At 38.3% G+C, this 12489-nt stretch overlaps 1 protein-coding gene across 3 annotated transcripts in view; it reads right to left on the bottom strand.

Annotated features, from left to right (window-relative positions):
* The window catches only part of PHKB (phosphorylase kinase regulatory subunit beta), a 193773-nt gene that overhangs the window by 179055 nt on the left and 2229 nt on the right, over positions 1-12489 (bottom strand). The window contains exon 2 of one of the 3 annotated variants that reach the window (XM_027092138.1): positions 12215-12327. The exons of the other annotated variants lie outside the window; for them this stretch is intronic. Within the exon in view, the coding sequence (XP_026947939.1) occupies positions 12215-12269 (55 nt within the window). The 5' untranslated portion in view covers positions 12270-12327. The remainder of the gene's footprint in view (positions 1-12214; positions 12328-12489) is intronic. 3 annotated transcript variants of the gene reach the window in all.

Below are 12489 nucleotides of genomic sequence, written 5' to 3'. Positions count from 1 at the left end.
AGTAAAAATTTTCAATTCCAAACTTGTAAGACTTAAATGATAGCATCTTAGTTAAATATTAATTGAATTACATGGAGGAGAAAAAGAACTTCACTATACACCATTCCCAATCTTTACAAGAAATACTTAATTTTATTATGTCTTGTTATTACAGTGATTAAAAGCATGTGACATGAGGCATTTTGCTGTGTCATATGTTATTCAACACAAGTCCTACAGAAATAATACTTTCAAGCTATTCAGCATTTAGAAAGATGGAAACAAACCATTTTCCTTTATCATTTGCACTTTGATAAATCCTGGTCTGTATTTCTTGTCTTGGCAGAGTTCACTAATGCATTTAATATGAATGTTAATACTACTAATTATAAATTGCCCTGATAACACTTTATAGGGTAAGCTTGAACAGAGGAAGTCTTGAATGTTAATCGATAAAAATCACAATTAACTATGAATTAGCAAAGTAAGCTAACACTAAGAATAAAAATATTCTCAACCAGAAAAAAAGTAGAAATACTTCTGACAGTATAGAGTTTGTAGACAATGAATGCTAGCTAATTTTCTTCTCATCAAAATGCACTGAACTCTACATCACTGGCTAAGTAAAACAGGGCAGAGACGTTTTTGCCATTTTCTACACTATACCATCAGACTTTGGTGATTTGCTCCAAAGCTGTCCTGCCTTCTGTAAACTGCCTTCTGTGAAGACCTACATACAATAAAATCATAACTAACAAAACTTTCTTGTATGGAATCCAATCACATTTTTTAGAAGCCATCTTTTACTCTAGTGAATAATGTTAATCCCAAGGTTCAATCAAGTAAAGAGGTCTCCCTGCTCTCCATCATCCCTCCTCCTCATCCCCCAGAGTGTAAGGAAGCTCCTGGATAGACACTGTCATAATACCTAGGAGGTTGTGGAAAGAACATGGGTGGAGAAAACAGATAGGCCTTGGCTGCAATCACAGCTATGTCCTTCACAACACTGTGGATTTGGGCTCTCTCTGAACTAGGACTTCTAACCTGTAAAGCTGGGGAAAATTTAACCTCACAGGATTGTAGTGAGACTTAAATGAAATATTTTAAGTATAGCACTGGCACACTGTATATTAACTACTTATTGTCTTCCTTTCTCCACCCTTAAATTTTTGAATCTCCTCTTGCACTTAGCCTAGGACTGGTTAGAAACTTAGAAATCAAGGAATTTTGTTTAACTGTTAATCAGAATCCTCCTGATCAATGCAAGGATGGATAAGCCCCACATAGTGATTTTAAATCTGTAATTTTAAAAATCAGTAATTAAGAAACAGCAGAAACATAACTGAATGTAATTTGAGCTGTAAATGTGATATTAAAGTATCCTGGGGTTGGTATACATAGTTTAGTGTCTATGTGCAGAAGCCATAGGAAACCAAGATTACCACTTTCTCTAAACAAGCCAGACAAACGAGCATTACTTAGGGTGGAAGAGGGAGAAAAGGTCAACTAAAATATGACCCTTAACTACACAGGAGTGATGCTAACAGGTCTTCAATACAACTTTATAACCAAAATGAGTAATTATTTCTGAAGCATGACTATTCAGAACTAACCTTAATGTCACTAACAACCTCCAAGTCTAATTATGGCCAACTGTCAAACATTCCCAAAAAACATGCAATCTCTGTGGGGAGACAAAGCAAACTCAAGACCCGTAGAAGCAGAATCAACTCTGTCACTAAGAAGCATAGGTTGCATATTAGGTTAGCATACCCATGTTATAATGAAGATATTAAAACACAAATTAACCTACATTCTAATACATACATTTAATTATAGAATTGGAACACTATAATAGGCATTCTTTCAGTACTAAATGTATACAAGCAGAACACTATTCAAACCATCTAGTATGGCTTAAATTGTTTCCTGTCTACTCTAAGTGTAGCTTAACTCTGCCATATTTTCTTTTTTAAAAATCTTTATTGGAGTATAATTGCTTTACAATGATGTGTTAATTTCTGCTGTATAACAAAGTGAATCAGCTATACATATACATATATCCCTATATCTCCTCACTCTTGCGTCTCCTACCACCCTCCCTATCCCACCCTTCTAGGTGGACACAAAGCACCAAGCTGATCACCCTGTGCTGTGGGCTGCTTCCCACTAGCTATCTATTTTACATTTGATAGTGTATATATGCCCATGCCACTTTCTGACTTCATCCCAGCTTACCCTTCCCCCTCACCTAGTAAACAAATGTATTCTCTACACCTGTCTTTATTCCTGTACTGCCCCTAGGTTCTTCAGAACCTTTTTTTAGATTCCATATATACGTGTTAGCATATGGTATTTGTTTTTCCCTTTCTGACTTACTTCACTCTGTATGACAGATTCTAGGTGCATCCACCTCACTATAAATAACTAAATTTCGTTTCTTTTTATGGCTGAGTAGAATTCCATTGTATATATGTGCCACATCTTCTTTATCCATTCATCTGTCAAAGGACACTTAGGTTGCTTCCATGTCCTGGTTATTGTAAATAGTGCAGCAGTGAACATTGTGGTACCTGTCTCTTTTTGAATTATGTTTTTCTCAGGGTATATGCCCAGTAGCGGGATTGCTGGGTGGTACAGTAGTTCTATTTTCAGTTTTTTAAGGAACCTCCATACTGTTCTCCATATTGGCTGTATCAATTTACATTCCCACCAACAGTGCAAGAGGGTTCCCTTCTCTCCACACCCTCTCCAGCATTTATTGTTTGTAGATTTTTTGATGATGGCCATTACGACCGGTGTGAGGTGATACCTCATTGTAGTTTTGATTTCCATTTCTCTAATGATTAGTGATGTTGAGCATCCTTTCATGTGTTTGTTGGCAATCTGTATATATTCCTCGGAGAAATGTGTATTTAGGATTTCTGCCCTTATTTGGATTAGGTTGTTTCTATTTTTGATACTGAGCAGCATAAGCTGCTTGTATATTTTGGAGATTAATCCTTTGTCAGTTGCTTCGTTTGCAAATATTTTCTCCCATTCTGCGGGTTGGCTTTTTGTCTTATGATTTCCTTTGCTGTGCAAAAGCTTTTAAGTTTCATTCGGTCCCATTTGTTTAATTTTGGTTTTATTTCCATTTCTCTAGGAGGTGGGTCAAAATGGATCTTACTGTGATTTATGTCACAGAGTGTTCTGCCTATGTTTTCCTCTAACAGTTTGATAGTGTCTGGCCTTACATTTAGGTCTTCAATCCATTTTGAGTTTATTTTTGTGTGTGGTGTTAGGGAGTGTTCTAATTTCATTCTTTTATATGTAGCTGTCCAGTTTTCCCAACACCACTTATTGAAGAGGCTGTCTTTACTCCATTGTGTATTCTTGCCTCCTTTATCAAAGATAAGGCGACCATAGGTGCACGGGTTTATCTCTGGGCTTACTTTCTGTTCCACTGATCTATATTCCTGATTTTGTGCCAGTACCATACTATCTTGATTACTGTACCTTTGTAGTATAGTCTGAAGTCAGGGAGCCTGACTCCTCCAGCTCCGTTTTTCATTCTCAAGATTTGTTTGGCTATTCGGGGTCTTTTGTGTTTCCATACAAATAGTGAAATTTTTTGTTCTAGTTCAGTGAAATATGCCATTGGTAGTTTGATAAGGATTGCACTGAATCTGTAGATTGCTTTGGGTAGTAGAGTCATTTTCACAATGTTGATTCTTCGAATCCAAGAACATGGTATATCTCTCCATCTGTCTGTATCATCTTTAATTTCTTTCATAAGTGTCTTACAGTTTTCTGCATACAGGTCTTTTGTCTCCTTAGGTAGGTTTATTCCTAGGTATTTCATTCTTCTGGTTGCAGTGGTAAATGGGAGTGTTTCCTTAATTTCTCTTTCAGATTTATCATTACGGTATAGGAATGCAGGAAATTGCTGGGCATGAATTTTGTATCCTGCTGCGTTACCAAATTCATTGATTAGCTCTAGTAGTTTTTTGGTAGAGTCTATAGGATTCTCTATGTATATTATCATGTCACCTGCAAACAGTGACAGGTTTACTTCTTCTTTTCTGATTTGGATTCCTTTTATTTCTTTTTCTCCTCTGACTGCTGTGGCTAAAACTTCCAAAACTATGTTGAATAATAGTGGTGAGGGTAGGAAACCCTGTCTGGTTCCTGATCTTAGTGGAAATGGTTTCAGTTTTTCACCACTGAGAACGATGTTGGCTGTGGTTTGTCATATATGGCCTTTATTATGTTGAGGAAAGTTCCCTCTATGCCTACTTTCTGGAGGGATTTTATCATAAATAGGTGTTGAATTTTGTCAAAAGCTTTTTCTGCATCTATTGAAATGATCATACGGTTTTTCTCCTTCAATTAGTTAAAGGTTTATCACATTGATTGACTTGTGTATATTGAAAAATCCCTCCGTTCCTAGGATAAACCCCACTTGATCATGGTGTATGATCCTTTTAATGTGCTGTTAAATTCTGTTTGCTAGTATTTTGTTAAGGATTTCTGCATCTATGTTTATCAGTGACACTGGCCTGTAGTTTTCTTTCTTTGTGACATCTTTGTCTCGTTTTGGTATCAGGGTGATGGTGGCCTTGTAGAATGAGTTTGGCAGTGTTCCTCTGCTATATTTTGGAAGAGTTTGAGAAGGACAGGTGTTAGCTCTAGTCCAAATGTTTGATAGAATTCACCTGTGAAGCCATCTGGTCCTGGGCTTTTGTTTGTTGGAAGATTTTTAATCACAGTTTCAATTTCAGTGCTTTTGATTGGTCTGTTCATATTTTCTACTTCTTCCTGGTTCAGTTTAGGAACAGTGTGCTTTTCTAAGAATCTGTCCATTACTTCCAGGTTGCCTATTTTGTTGGCATACAGTTGCTTGTAATAATCTCTCATGATCCTTTTTGCATTTTGGCAGTGTCAATTGTTACTTCTCCTTTTTCATTGCTAATTCTATTGATTTGAGGCTTCTCTCTTTTTTCTTGATGAGTCTGGCTAATGGTTTATGAATTTTGTTTATCATCTCAAAGAACCAGCTTTTAGTTTTATTGATCTTTGCCATTGTTTCCTTCATTTTTTTCCCTTTATTTCTGATCTGATGTTTATGACTTCTTTCTTTCTGCTAACTTTGGGGTTTTTTTGTTCTTTCTCTAATTGCTTTAGGTGTAAGGTTAGGTTGTTTATTTGAGATGTTTCTTGTTTTCTGAGGTAGGATTGTATGTCTATAAACTTCCCTCTTAGAACTGCTTTTGCTGCATCCCATATGTCTTGGGTCATAGTGTTTTCCTTGCCATTTGTTTCTAGGTACTTTTTGATTTCCCCTTGGATTTCTTCAGTGATTTCTTGGTTAGTTAGTAGCATATTGTTTGGCCTCCATGTGTTTGTAGTTTTTACAAATTTCTTCCTGTAATTGATATGTAGTCTCATAGCATTGTGGTTGGAAATGATACCTGATACGATTTCAATTTTTTTTAAATTTCCAAGGCTTGATTTGTGACCCAAGATATGATCTATCCTGAGAATGTTCCATGAGCACTTGAGAAGAAAGTTTATTCTGTTGTTTTTGGATGTAATGTCCTATAAATATCTGTTAAGTCCATCTTGTTTAATGTATCATTTAAAGCTTATGTTTCCTTATTTATTTTCATTTTGGAATGATATGTCCATCATTGGTGAAAGTGGGGTGTTAAAGTCTCCTACTATGATTGTGTTACTGTCGATTTCCCCTTTTATGCCTATTAGCAGTTGCCTTATGTATTGAGGTGCTCCTATGTTGGGTGCATAAATATTTACAATTGTTATATCTCCTTCTTGGATTGATCCCTTGACCTTTATATAGTCTCCTTCTTTGTCTGCTGTAATAGCCTTTATTTTAAAGCCTATTTTTTCTAAAATGAGAATTGTTACTCCAGCTTCCTTTTGATTTCCATTTGCATGGAATATCTTTTTCCATCTTCCTACTTTCAGTCTCATGTGTCCCTAGGTCTGAAGTGGGTCTTTTGTAGACAGCATATATACAGGTCTTGTTTTTGTATCCATTCAGCCAGTCTATGTATTTTGGTTGGAGAACGTAATCAATTTACATTTAAGGTAGTTATTGATATGTATATTCCTATTACTATTTTCTTAACTGTTTTGGGTTTGTTATTGAAGTTCTTTTCCTTTTCTTGTGTTTCCTGCCTAGAGAAGTTCCTTTAGCATTTGTTGTAAGGCTGGTTTGGTGGTGCTGAATTCTCTTAGCTTTTGCTTGTCTGTAAAGGTTTTAATTTCTCCAACAAATCTGAATGAGATCCTTGCTGGATAGAGTAATCTTGGTTGTAGCTTTTTCTCCTCCATCACTTTAAATATGTCCTGCCACTCCCTTCTGGCTTGCAGAGTTTCTGCTGAAAGATCACCCATTAACCTTATGGGGATTCCCTTGTGTGTTACTTGTTGTTTTTTCCTTGCTGCTTTTAATATGTTTTCTTTTTATTTACTTTTTGATAGTTTGATTAGTATGTGTCTTGGCATGTTTCTCCTTTGATTTATCCTGTATGGGGCTCTCTGTGCTTCCTGGACTTGATTAACTATTTCCTTTACCATACTCGGGAGGTTTTTACTATAATCTCTTTAAATATTTTCTCAGTCCCTTTATTTTTCTTTTCTTCTTCTGGAACCCCTATAATTTGAATGTTGGTGCATTGAATGTTATCCCAGAGGTCTCTGAGACTGTCCTCAGTTTTTTTCATTCTTTTTTCTTTATTCTGCTCTGCAGTAGTTATTTCCACTATTTTATCTTCCAGGTCACTTATCCGTTCTTCTGCCTCAGTTATTCTGCTATTCATCCCTTCTAGAGTAGTTTTAGTTTCATTTATTGTGTTGTTCATCATTGCTTGTTTCCTCTTTAGTTCTTCTAGATCCTTGTTAGATGTTTCTTGCATTTTCTCTATTCTTTTTCCAAGATTTTGGATCATCTTTACTATCATTATTCTGAATTCTTTTTCAGGTAACTGCCTATTTCCTCTTCATTTGTTTGGTCTGGTGGGTTTTTACCTTCATTTGCTGTGTGTTTCTCTGTCTTTCCATTTTGCTTCTCTTACTGTGTTTGGTGTCTCCTTTTTGCAGGCTGCAGGTTCATAGTTCCCGTTTGTTTTGGATGTGTGTCCCCAGTGGCTAAGGTTGTTTCAGTGGGTTGTGTAGGTTTCCTGGTGGAGGGTACTAGTGCCTGTGTTCTGGTGGATGAGGCTGGATATTGTCTTTCTGGTGGGCAGGTGCACATCTGGTGGTGTGTTTTGGGGTGTCTGTGGCCTTACTATGATTTTAGGCAGCCTCTGTGCTAATGGGTGGGGCTGTGTTCCTATCTTGCTATTTGTTTGGCATAGGGTGCCCAGCACTGTAGCTTGTTGGTCATTGAGTGAAGCTGGGTCTTGGTGTTGAGATGGAGATCTCTGGGAGATTTTCACTGTTTGATATTATGTGGCACTCGGAGGTCTCTTGTGGACCAGTGTCCTGAAGTTGGCTCTCCCACCTCAGTGGCACAGCCCTGACACCTGGCTGGGGCACCAACAGCCTGTCCTAGAAACAGCTCCGAATTTAAGGAGAAAAAATAGAAAGAAAGAAAGAGGATAAAAGAAAGTAAGATAAAATAAAATAATTAAAATAAAAAGAAAGTTGTTAAGAAAATTTTTTTATGTTAAAAAAAAAAAAAAAACCAGACAGACAGAATCCTAGGACAAATGGTGAAAGCAAAGCTATAGAGACAAAATCTCACACAGAAGCATAAACATACACACTCACAAAAAGAGGAAAAGGGGATAAAATATTATATATTGCTCTCAACGTCCACCTCCTCAATTTGGTATGATTCATTGTCTATTCAGGTATTCCACAGATGCAGGGTACATCAAGTTGATTGTGGTGATTTAATCCACTGCTCCTGAGGCTGCTGGGAGAGATGTCCCCTTCTCTTCTTTGTTCTCACAGCTCACAGGGGCTCAGCTTTGGATTTGGCCCTGCCTCTGCGTGTAGGTTGCCTGAGGGCGTCTGTTCTTTGCTCAGACAGGACGGGGTTAAAGGAGCAGCTGATTCGGAGGCTCTGGCTCACTCAGGCCGGGGGGGAGGGAGGGGTACGGATGCAGGGCGAGCCTGCAGCAGCAGAGGCCGGCATGCTGTTGCACCAGCCTGAGGGGTGCCGTGCATTCTCCCGGGGAAGTTGTCCCTGGATCATGGGACCCTGGCAGTGGCGGGCTGCACAGGCTCCCGGGAAAGGCGGTGTGGATAGTGACCTGTGCTTGCACACAGGCTTCTTAGTGGCTGCAGCAGCAGCCTTAGCGTCTCATGCCCGTGCCTGGGGTCCGCGCTGATAGACGTGGCTCCCGCCCGTCTCTGGAGCTCATTTAAGCAGTGCTCTTAATCCCCTCTCCTCGCGCACCAGGAAACAAAGAGGGAAGAAACAGTCTCTTGTCTCTTCGGCAGCTCCAGACTTTTCCCGGACTCCCTCCCAGCTAGCCGTGGTGCACTAACCCCTTCAGGCTGTGTTCACGTCGCCAACCCCAGTTCTCTCCCTGCATTCGACAGAAGTCTGAGCCTCAGCTCCCAGCCCCCGCCCACCCCGGAGGGTGAACAGAGAAGCCTCTCAGCCTGGTGAGTGCTGGTCAGCACTGATCCTCTGTGCGGGAATCTCTCTGCTTTGCCCTCTGCACCCCTGTTGCTGCACTTTCCTCCGTAGCTCTGAAGCTTCCCCGTCCGCCACTAACAATCTCCGCCCGCGCTGGGGCTTCTAGTGTGTGGAAACCTTTCCTCCTTCACAGCTCCCTCCCACTGGTGCAGGTCCCGTCCCTATTCTTTTGTCCCTTTTTTTTTCTTTTTTCTTTTGCCCTACCCAGGTACGTGGGGAGTTTCTTGCCTTTTGGGAGGTCTGAGGTCTTCTGCCAGAATTCAGTGGGTGTTCTATAGGAGCAGTTCCACGTGTAGATGTATTTCTGATGTATTTGTGGGGAGGAAGGTGATCTCCGTGTCTTACTCTTCCGCCATCTTCTCAAATCCCCTCATGACTAGTTTTCTTAATCAAATGGCTACCATGAGGGTAGATACCAAAATGAGGTAAAGAGATAAGCAACTATGTCTGCTTTTGTAAAATCCTACTCTTAAATACATACCAGCAATATTGTAAAAGAGAAACATTTTTTAGCAAAGATAAAGAATAAAATTTATTGGGCAGCTACTAAAATCAAGTGTTTTGCATATAACATCTTGTTTAATCCTCAGAATAATATCTTCAGGTAGGTTTTATTACTCCTACTTTTACAGAGAAGGAAACCAAGTCTCAAAGATGTAAAGTTACTTGCTCAAGATCACACAAGTATTAAACAACAGAGCGAGGATGAGATTCAGGTATAGCTGAACACAAAATGTGTACGCTTTCCTTAGGCTCTTAAAGGGGGCCACAACACATAACAGTCCAGAAGCCTCAGGCCTATGGTCTCTTTAAGCCAAATGAACTTTATTAATTGGTTGACTACTAAATTAGGCTGAAACAAGGCTGCTACATAAGTGCCTAAAAAGAAGAGAGTGTCAGACATACAAAATAAAAAGTTGAGTTTTGCTCAGAATATACAATAAAACTTTACCAGCTATTGATATGCCTATCAAATCAAATAAATCAAATCAAATTAATCAAAAAACCTAAAAAGAAATAAATAAAGAAAAAAACTCAAGTCACATGCTGATAAACTCACTGAGATACTGATAAACTTACAGAGCCAAGATAGAGATAAGCCAATGATTCATTTTAAGGAATAATTTTTAAAATTATCTTATCATCTAAGAATAAAAGTAAAAATGCCATGACATTTTTTACCTCATCACAAAATGCCATAGCAATTACTACAAATAACTGAACTTGTAATGCCAATGTCATTGCTCTAGCTGATCAACTCTGCTAATCTAAAATATAACTGCAGTAGTCAAATGAGAAATGGAAGCCATCTAAGTTACTGGATGCTACACTCCTTCCCTAATAATTAGTTAATTCATTTTGGTTGTGGAATTTGCCTATAAATTCATTGGCCGATAGGTTTTACCCCAAGGCTCTTTAAAGAAAAGCCTGGACATCCAGATCTCTTTTTGGATTTAAGCAGTTAAAACAAAAGAAAGTATATTCAACCACAGCACATACTGACACATTAGCATTCAGAGCACAGTTCAGGCATGCACGCACGGAAACGCAGGACACACTAAATTCAATAAAGAGTAGAAATAAAGAAAAACATAGCAGAAACAAATCCAAGAGGAATAAAGAGGGTTAAAATGCATAAAACAATCTGGGTATATTAGAAATTAATTTTCCAAAATCAAGATACTGGCTTTCACTTTTGGTAATGTTAAATAGTTTCTAGCCAAAGGTACCAAAGAAAAGCTCAGCTATAAACCCAGGACATTCTTTAAAGATTGTTAAATGAAATCACACCATTATACACTCTCCCACAATGATAACGTCCAAGGAACTACAATAGCAGAAAACAAATCATTTCCAACATAAATGAAGCATTTCTATATTAGTAAATAAACTATAAATGCAAACCACTCTATTTAACAGATAATAGTTTTATTTCTTTATAGTTATCACTAAGTTTTGGTTAGATGAACCCCAAGTGTCTATACTGAAAGTAATTTATGAGGAATCCATCTTTTAAATGGCTTATAACGATTAAGTTTGGTATTTTCCTATTTAGTTTCTTGGTGTATTCTATTTTGATTTAATAATATGGTACTGGAAAAACTTCTTGTATATGGTTTTAAACACTCTATGTAATGTTAAGCACAGTTCTTAGGTTTTGAAATTTTCGGGACTATTGATGCATAAAAAAGCATACCTTTAGCATTCTATTTCCCAGTAACTGCTGAAGGACTTTGTCAGTGCTGAAAACCCATCAAGCCCTTATTAAGAAAGCCAAGATGAAAACGAGAGCCTGATGCTTAAAAGAAAGTACAGTTCAAAGATACATGTCCTCTTGTTCTCTTAGTTCAAAGATTAAATCAAAAATCAATTGGCAATGTTACATATAATATACTATTTTGTCATTTGGCAGATGACAACTAAAGACATGGATCATTATTGTTTCTTAAAGTATAAGCTTTGTTTTCTCCTGTTTGTGACTCTTCCGTAAGCTATTTCCTATTTCTTTTCTTCAAGATTTTTCCCCTCCATCTTGCCAAAACAGGGCTTGAAATACAAATGGAAATAAACGGTAGGGGAACCACCTCTGAAAGGCTATGGTGAAACCAAAAAGAAAGAATTTTTCACTGTCACTGTTTTGATTGAGTCATCTCACAGTAATGAGTCCTGAGGCTTGAATATTCTGCTTAAGGCACACTAAAGACAAAGCAGCCTCTTGCCAAGAGGCTTTTCCCAGTGTTCACACACAAAACAGGTTTTAAATGGCCCAAGGTGGGTCACAACCCACAGAAAAAAGCTGTAAAGACTTCAGTCTTCATTTCAGCTCTATGGCCACTTAACAAAGCCCTTCTCTTCCAGATACATTCAAAGGCCTGTGTTCCTAATGGGAATCCATATATGGTCTTTCCTGGATGCATGGACTTCTTCCAAATTGTTTTCAAGACCCAGGGCACTCATCTGGAGAGCAATTCCACAGCTTTCATCCAGCTTGCAAAGGGTCTCACCAACCTGACAGTCACTGCACCAACACCTCCTCCAGCCCTTACACCAGGAAGCCATGGGATGAAAGGCAAAGCACATGGCCTTGAAACATAATAGTCTCAGAACCTGGGGCAACTTGCTTCATCTCTGTGGGCTTCCCTTTCCTGTCTATGAAAATACATATAAAAATACCTACTTCACAAGGAGTTGATGAAGAGAAAATAATTGGGACGCTGACCAAATTTTTCTACTTTATAAGAGTTACTCTGTTATGCAAAAAGACAAAAATTATTGAAGAAGCGTTTTAACTACCCAGGTGATAATTAAGGCTCCCAGATACTGAGGAATTGCCCCTGGTCAAACAGAGCTAGTGTCAAGACAGGGGCTCCACTCTGCATTTCTCATGCTTCTCACACCACAGACTACATTCACCATACAGTGCAAACTTAGGCCCAACAATAACAGAAATGGTGCTCAGGCTTGGGCCCACCAAAGAGGAAATAAAACCAAAATAATATCATATGGTGACATCAACCTTCAGAAACAAAGTTATTTAAAATTACCAAGTGACCCTTTTGGGGTCTACACACTTACCAGACCTTAAGAAAGCTGGTGGAGAAGAGACGACTGCATCAGGTGAGCTGGCCATTTCAAATTGTTGACTCTAATCATAAGCATCGCAGGCTAAACTATAGCAATTTTCAAAACTGTTTAGTGAAGGTTAGAAGCAATCAGCATTAGATTAATTGAAAGCAGTGTGAGCAGTTATTAACATGATGCGGTGTGCAACAAAGGCAATAATTGAGGTTCATTATAATTTTATTTTCTCTTTTATGACTTGAAAATTTGATTTTCTTTGCTTTGATAAG

The sequence above is a fragment of the Aethalodelphis obliquidens genome, unplaced genomic scaffold (assembly GCF_003676395.1).
Source record: "Aethalodelphis obliquidens isolate GAN/ISIS:26980383/991018 unplaced genomic scaffold, ASM367639v1 scaffold75, whole genome shotgun sequence".
NCBI classification, from domain to species: domain Eukaryota; kingdom Metazoa; phylum Chordata; class Mammalia; order Artiodactyla; family Delphinidae; genus Aethalodelphis; species Aethalodelphis obliquidens.
Note: the sequence above shows the minus strand (reverse complement) of the source record. Positions and strands in the feature narration are given on the sequence as shown.